Here is a 7,289-nt window from a genome sequence, read left to right as displayed (position 1 = left end):
CCTGACCCCTCTCTTTGCCCCACAGGTGGGAGCCTCCCCAGGAACTCCCCCCACCTTGGGGGGCTTCTCCTGGCTACCGTGGCCATGGCAGTGGCCATTGGAACCCTCTGAGCCACACAGCCACCAAGGTGACTGTGGTCTTGGTGGCCACTGTGGAAGACCACCAGGACGAAGACCACCAGGACCCCCAGAGAAATGAGGCCACCAAGGCTACCAAGGCCATTATGACCACTATGGTCTCTCTGTCCACTGTGACCACTATGGCCGTTATTGCCACTATGACCACTGTGGCCACTTTGGCCTCTATGACCACTGTGGCCACTCTGAGCATCGGAACCACCATGCTCAGCGTGGCCATTGTGCCCACTGTGACCCATGATGTCACCGTGCCCACTGTGGCTCCCGTGGTCACCGTAACTACTGAGGCCACCATGGCCACCGTGGTTACCAAGGTGACCAAGGTCACCGTGGCCACCACAGCCACTGTGGCCACCACGGTCACTGTAACAAGGCGTCCATCCTGGAAAAGCCCCTCCGAGAGCTGCCCAGCGAGGGAGGGCTGCCAGAGCAGCAGGACCGGCACGAGGGGACTGCAGCAGCCAGGACAGCGCAGGACAGCATGGACAGCAGAGACTGGGCAGCGCCTGGGGCCTCTTGGGCACTTCCCAACAGAGGGGTTTGGGAGTGGCAATGTCACGGCCACCTGCTAACGCTCCTTGGCTGCCTCGCCTGATGTAGCAATAAATTGCCACTTGCTCACCTGCCGTATAAAAAATGTACCCAAAACTTGATCCTTGCTTGCCTGGCGTATCAAATGTGTATCAGAAATTCAATCCCTTGATTGCCTGGTATATCAAAAGTTTACCAAAATTTGCTGCTGGCTTGCCTGATGTAGCCGCTACAGCTCTTTCAATGTCTTTTCAGCAGGGTGCCTCATTTCCTAAAATAAAGCAGTTCCTGCAGTTTTTGTTAGAGGCAAGTTAAAGCTTTGTTTTTTCAAACCTCGATCTACATAGAGGTGCTGGAGAAATGTTCCTCCCTTTTTCCTCATTCACTGCAGCCCCTCAGAAATAACCTAGAGGGCCTGGAGAGTGTCCAGGGAAAGGATGGAACTGGGAAAGGGTGTGGAGCACCAGGAAGGGCTGAGGGAGCTGGCAGGGGCTGCTCAGTAAAATTTTAAAAGGATAAATAATCAGTTCAGGGCCAGTTCCAAAGTTCCTGATTTGAGGTAACACTACAGAAGAAACATTGGGAGGACAAGAAGAAAAACAAACCAAATGAGGAAGGATGAAAAATAAAATGCAGAAATGGAGACAGAGGCAGCACCACTCACTTATTGATCAAAAAACCATGATGTTTCTCTCAGGAAACTTTTTTCTTTCAAATCAGGAATTTTCCCTCTTTACCCTCTCATCTCATGGAACTCACCATGCAGTTGTGATTTGGGAATTGTCCACCAGAGGGCAGCAGCGAGCGCGGGAAATCAGCGGCACTGCGCATGCGCCGCCCCCAGCTGCAGTTCCGGGTGCCAACAGCAGGCGGCAGCACAAGCTGCTGGCGCTGCCGAGCGCCTGCCCCGCCCCATCCCGGCCCCGGGGGCTCTGCCATGCTTTGGGATGGACACACCCTGACCTATTGGCCCCACTCTTTCCAACATCCCCTGGATCCCTCCTGGGCCCAGGCCACACGGCCAGATCCACTGGTCACCCACCAGCACCCTCTGGTCCTTCTCCAGAGCTGCTGCAGTAGGTCAATCCCAGCCAGGACTGCCACTGAGGACTGTCCCTCCCCAGGACAGGACCTGCCCTTGCCCTCTTGAACCTCCCATTTTCCAGCCTTTAACGTCCCCCTGAAGTGCAGGATGTGGCAGGATGCTCTTCCAGGAATGTGGCCAAGGGACAATGCCCCATTTGTGACCATCAGGGCTGCCCGGAGAGGGGTCTTGTACTGATGTTATTGCTGCATCCGGCTAAAATCAGCTCAAATCCCCAACCTGGCATTGACAACTGAGGATGAAGTGCCAGAGCTGAGCCTGGCCATCCAACATCTCACCCTGGGAATGTCCAGTCCCCTCTCAGACAGGTTCTTCTCCCTTGTTCCTGCTTGGAATGAAATGTGTGTGAGGTTCCTGTTTCGGGAAGGAGATGCACCCCAGGGATCCTCCTCAAGGTTGAGAGAAAGAGACGTTCTCACAAGTGTTGGTGTGGGGAGCAACAATAAGCTCAGCTTAAGAGCTGTCACTTCTTGCTGGTTTTTGTCAGATTTATTGAATGGAATTATTTTGATTGAATTATTTAATACAATTGCTTTGCAAAATGGTGTTGGTAGCCATGGTGGGTGTGGTAGCCTTGTGGCTGTGGGATTTCTAGGTTATCATGGTGGCCACAGTGGCCATGGTGATTTTTGTGGCCATGGTGGCCAGAGTGGCTGTGGTGGCCACAGTGCCACAGTGACAGTGGTGGCCCCAGTGACCTCATGGTGGCAGTAGCTGCCAAGGTGGCCACAGTGGCTGTGGTAGCCTTGGCAGCCTTGGTGGCCTCATTTCTCTGGAGGTCCTGGTGGTCTTGGTGATGAGACTGGCCACAGTGACTACAGTGACCTTGGTGCCATGGTGGCCATGGTTGCCACAGGGACCACAGTTACCTCAGTGACCTTGGTGGTCTCGTGTCTCAGAGGCTCCCAGTGGCCACTGCCAGGGCTGTGGTGGCCAGGAGGAGTCCTCCGAGGTGGAAGGAAGCCCTGGGGATGCTCCCACCTGAGGGACAAAGAGAGGGGCGTCAGGGGAATCATGTGGGGAGTGAGGGGGTCAGGGACGGCGAAATTGGGGGTTAGGGGTGACAGGTGAGATGGGGGTCATGAGGTGACAGGTGCAGGGTGTTGGTGCAGGCATGGGGGAATACAGAGGCCAGGGAGGTCCAGGGGTCATGGTGGGCTTAGGGATGACAGGGGTCAGGGGGAGTCAGGGGTGCCTTGGGGTGTGTCAGGGGGTGACAGGGGTTCAGGGAGGGAGTACCAGGGAGGGTCCCGGCCCACCCATGTCCAGCACACAGGCGCCATCCCCACAGCACTGCACTCGGTAGGGAGTGACAGGGTCGGTACAGGGCGTCCCCATCTCTGTCCCTGCCCCTGTTGTCCCCTGGTCAGGGTGTCCCTGTGCCTGTCTCCTCTCAGATGTGGGGATCCCCATTCCTGTGCCCTGTCATGGGCGTTCCTGTTTTCATTCCCACAGTGGGTGACCCCAGAATTGGTGTCCCCAGCATGGGATGTCCCTTTCCCCAAACTCTCAGTGAGTGTCCCCACCCCCTGTGCCCTGTCATGGTGTGCCATGCCCACTGTTGGTGTCCCCACGGCCACAGTGGGTGTCCCCATCGCCCCAGGCTGTCCCCTGCAGCATCACCTTGCAGCCACTCGCAGTTGTATTTGCTGAAGGTCCCGCGGGAGTGGAGCTGGATCCTCGCCTTGTCTCCTTCCTGGCTGACATTGACGACCTCAAAGGTCTCAAAGGGTGGGATCAGCACCTCCTTCTCGTGAGGATAGTAGGAGAAATTCCGGATTTCGGCGCCTTGGCAAGTCTCCACAAGGAACAACGCGTCTGTCCCGAATTGTTTGGCAGCTGTTGCACTCTGTGACGCTGACGTGAATTGACCGAACCGGACGATGTCACCGCGCTCTGCCTTGAACCGGACCCCATGCACACCCCGGTACACAAAGTGACACTCTGATCCCCGAGTGTTCTTCAGCCTCCCCACTGCCTGGGTCAGCAGGAAATGCAGCGTTTTGAAGTGGAAGTTGTCCCGGTATTCCTGGCGGGAGCACCCGGCTGCACGCACGGCCTCGTTGAACTCCTTGTAGAGGTCATCCATCGTGTAGGCCATGAGGGCAGTGGCCTGGTCGGGGGACAGAGGGGACACAGGGGGCCTCCGCCTCTGCCACTCGGCTGCAGCCTTTACCCAAACCTCGGCAAACTTCTTGTTCTGCTGGAACTCAGAGATATTGAGGGTCGGCAATGCCGCCTTCATGGCAGGGCCACAGTCCCGGTACTGGTCATCAAAGGAGTCCTGGGCCATGTCCAGCGTCACCGCCTCGGCGGCTGTGGTGGCCACGGCCATTGCCAGCAGTGCCAGGGTCTGAGCCAGGGGGGCCATGGCAGGGAGAGGCCACAGGGACCAGGGTGGGACACTGGGGGACACAGAGGAGACACAGGGAGGGGTCATCAGTGAGGGACTGGGGAGGGGAGTGGGGTCAGCCCAGGGGGAAGGGAGGCACTCCTGGCCAGCTGACCTCTGGGCATGGCTGGGGTCCCTGATCCCAAATCCTGGGGTTACTTATGCCTCCCCAATGTCCCCCAGCCCCAGGGACCCCAATCCCGCAGCACCATGGCCCCTCCAGAAGCCCAATCCTACTCCCATGGCTACAAGTCCCCTCAGACCCCCCAGGACCCCGACCCAAATCCTGCAGTCACTCCCTGAGACCCCCAGTGTCCCCCTCGGCCAGTTCCCAGACCCCAATCCCACTCCTAGTCCCCAATTTCTTCTGTGTCCCCCCAGGACCTCAACGCAAATCTGAGCATCACCCCCTGCTCCCACAGTGTCCCCCAGCCCCCCCATGACCCCAATCCCACTCTCACCATCCCGTGCCCCCCCTTATTTTCCCTCGGAGCATCCCATCACCCCAATCCCAGGATTGTGACTCCCCCAGTTTCCCCCCACATCCACAATCCAAATCCCTCAGTCCTGTTTCCCCCACAAGTGTCCCCAGGCGTCCCCCCAGCCTCGATACCGAAATCAGCCGGGGTGAACTCCCTGATGGAACTGGAGGTATCAGAAAGACGGAATTCTTTATCAGCTCAGACTCACAGCGGATCTCTCCTGGTCCTGCAGCTCACAGGGAACTTTGCCATGGGGTATTTATCCCCCCCAATTATAAATATTCATTGCAATGTGTCCCTTACCAAGTGGAGAAACTTCACTTTTCCTATAAATAAGTTGCATGGCTCCGCCTCTTTCTGGAAATCCTTTTTTGGTCCTGAAGAGTCCGAAATACGAGGTTTCTCAGTCTTGTTTTCACTGGGTGCCCCAATATCCCAGATGACCTCGCCTCAAACTTTCATTTTGGCCAGGCGCTGCTCCTTCTGTGATCCAGAACTTGCCAAAAGACCCTCACTGCAGTTCCCTTTTTCTGTTCCTCCACGGGTTCCAGCCACATTCGCCCCGCTGCGTCCACACTTTCACATCCTTCTGTGTTTTTTTTGCCAGTTCATCTTTAAGCCCTATCCAGCACCTCCAAGAGAACTGAAACTTTCTATTCTCTCCCTTATTTATCACCCTCCAGAACCCCAATCCCACGGTCCCATGTCCGCCCAGCGCCCCCCAGTCCCACTCCCAGCTTCTCACGGAGCGCGACCATCGCCACAAAACGGGATCAAGTTTTATTCTGTGGGTTCAATTTCTCCACAGTTCGCCTTTGAAGCAGCACGGAACCCTCAGTCTGTCAGCCAGCGTTGGGAACTGCGCAAGGACAGGTCCTGCACAGCTGGGGTGTGCGTTTCACGGCTCACAGACCGAGAGCCTACAGAACCGCAGCTGGCTGTGGCTCCAGAGACGTCACCTTTACAGCAGACGTTGAAAACTGATTTATTGGTTTCGGGAAATCCTTAAAATCAGAGGGTTTTGGGAAAGCTGCAAGAGGCAGGCCTCAGAAACAGCAGAACTGCGATATTGGAGCTAAGCAGTAGCCATAGGATTTGTCAGCAGAAAAGTTATATGAGATGTAGAAAGTAAGGACAAATAGAACAACGGTCTGTGCATTAACGCTTGGCCAGAATAATTCCCTAAACTACAGAAAAGTCTATTTAGTGTGATATTAGGAAGTTTTAAGCTTAATAATGGAGCTCTGTGCATTGTATTTTAGGCCTTACCAGCAGGTATTGTATTCGAAATAAGCAAGCATTTTTCTATTATAGCGGTCGGATAAATCTGCTGTCAATATGCTTTTGGCTTTGTGTGATTGGCCAAAAAACTTTTGAAGTGAGTTGTGACAATGAGTTCTTCGGCTGCTGCTGAGGACGTGTGCTGCTGGCATCTTCCCATTGTCGTAACCGTGTCATGAGGCTGATGATGGAAAATAAACAGCCCCAGACGCGTTCCTCAGCAGCCTCATCCCGTTTGTGATTTTGTGCATAGATGTGGAAGTTTCTGGGGTCCCTGGACAGAGGAGGAATGATTGAATCTGACTCCATGTTCTTAGAAGGTTAATTTATTATGATATGATATGATATGATATGATATGATATGATATGATATATGATATTATGTGATATGATACAATATATTATATTATATTATATTATATTATATTATATTATATTATATTATATTATATTATATTATATTATATTATATTATATTATACTATACTAAGACTATACTAAAGAGCACAGAAAGGATACAGACAGAAGGCTTAACAAGAATGAATAATGAAAACTCGTGACTCTCTTCTGACAGTCCAACACAGCTGGACAGTAATTGGTCATTAGGTTAAAACAATTCACGTGAGACTAATCAAGCAATGACCGGTTGGTAAACAATCTCCAGACCGCATCCCAAAGCAGCAAAAGCAGAAGAAGCAATCAGATAATTATTGTTTTCTTTTCTTCTGAGGCTTCTCAGCTTCCCAGGGGAAGAAATCCCAGGGAGGGGATTTTTCAAAAAATATAATAGTAACACATAGACACTTGGCTGGCAATAGGGGCGGGGAAGTGGAACCCACAGAATAAAACTTGGCCCCCTTTTGGTCCGGGCAATGGTCACAGCCCTATCAAGTGATGGTTGCTGTCTCCTTGAAGTTCTGCTCCTCCTCCAGATCTGTAAAGGTGGTGGTGGGGGTGTCCCAAATCCTCAAACCCAAAGGTTATGCAGGCTCAGGTGGGAATGCTCAGTCCCTCCGCTCAGGGCGGGGAGTTTGGCAGTGGAATGTTGTAACCCTGTGAGTCATGGGGTGTTCTGGGAGCCCTTGGTGCTCTCAGTCCTTGCAGCTGCTGTGAAAAACACGTTCACTCTCCTGTGAAAATTTTAAAAGTTTAATAAAGGACAATAAAAGACAAAGACAAAGCAAAGATTACTGCCAGGTGTGTCTGGCACTCAGCCAAGAGCACACCTTCACCTTCAAGGAAACCCCTTAAATACCTTTTCCATTACATCAGCCTGTTGCATATTCATAGACTCTTATATATATTAAACTTTTCCCTAAACTAGTTTACATATTCCAAGAATTATTTAGAATGACTCCTC

At 52.9% G+C, this 7,289-nt stretch overlaps 1 protein-coding gene across 3 annotated transcripts; it reads right to left on the bottom strand.

Annotated features, from left to right (window-relative positions):
- Nucleotides 1-2,248: 2,248 nt before the first annotated feature.
- LOC119698198 (NAD(P)(+)--arginine ADP-ribosyltransferase 2-like) lies at nt 2,249-5,314 on the bottom strand. Of its 3 annotated transcripts, none has more exons than XM_038129846.1 (3): nt 4,857-5,314; nt 3,398-4,179; nt 2,249-2,755 (listed from the first exon to the last, which is right to left on the bottom strand). In XM_038129846.1, exons 1-3 carry the CDS (start codon nt 4,898-4,900, stop codon nt 2,670-2,672), a joined length of 912 nt encoding a protein of 303 aa, XP_037985774.1. In that variant the 5' UTR covers nt 4,901-5,314; the 3' UTR covers nt 2,249-2,669. The 3 variants fall into 3 exon arrangements, with proteins under 3 accessions (XP_037985774.1, XP_037985772.1, XP_037985775.1); XM_038129844.1 differs by having other exon boundaries at nt 2,249-2,762; nt 3,394-4,179; nt 4,857-5,311; XM_038129847.1 differs by having other exon boundaries at nt 2,249-2,762; nt 3,394-4,179; nt 4,780-5,302.
- Nucleotides 5,315-7,289: the final 1,975 nt, after the last annotated feature.

The sequence above is a fragment of the Motacilla alba genome, chromosome 2, assembly GCF_015832195.1.
Source record: "Motacilla alba alba isolate MOTALB_02 chromosome 2, Motacilla_alba_V1.0_pri, whole genome shotgun sequence".
In the NCBI taxonomy this organism is placed as follows: domain Eukaryota; kingdom Metazoa; phylum Chordata; class Aves; order Passeriformes; family Motacillidae; genus Motacilla; species Motacilla alba.
The sequence above is the reverse complement of the archived record's forward strand: the minus strand, read 5'-3'. Positions and strand labels throughout refer to the sequence as shown.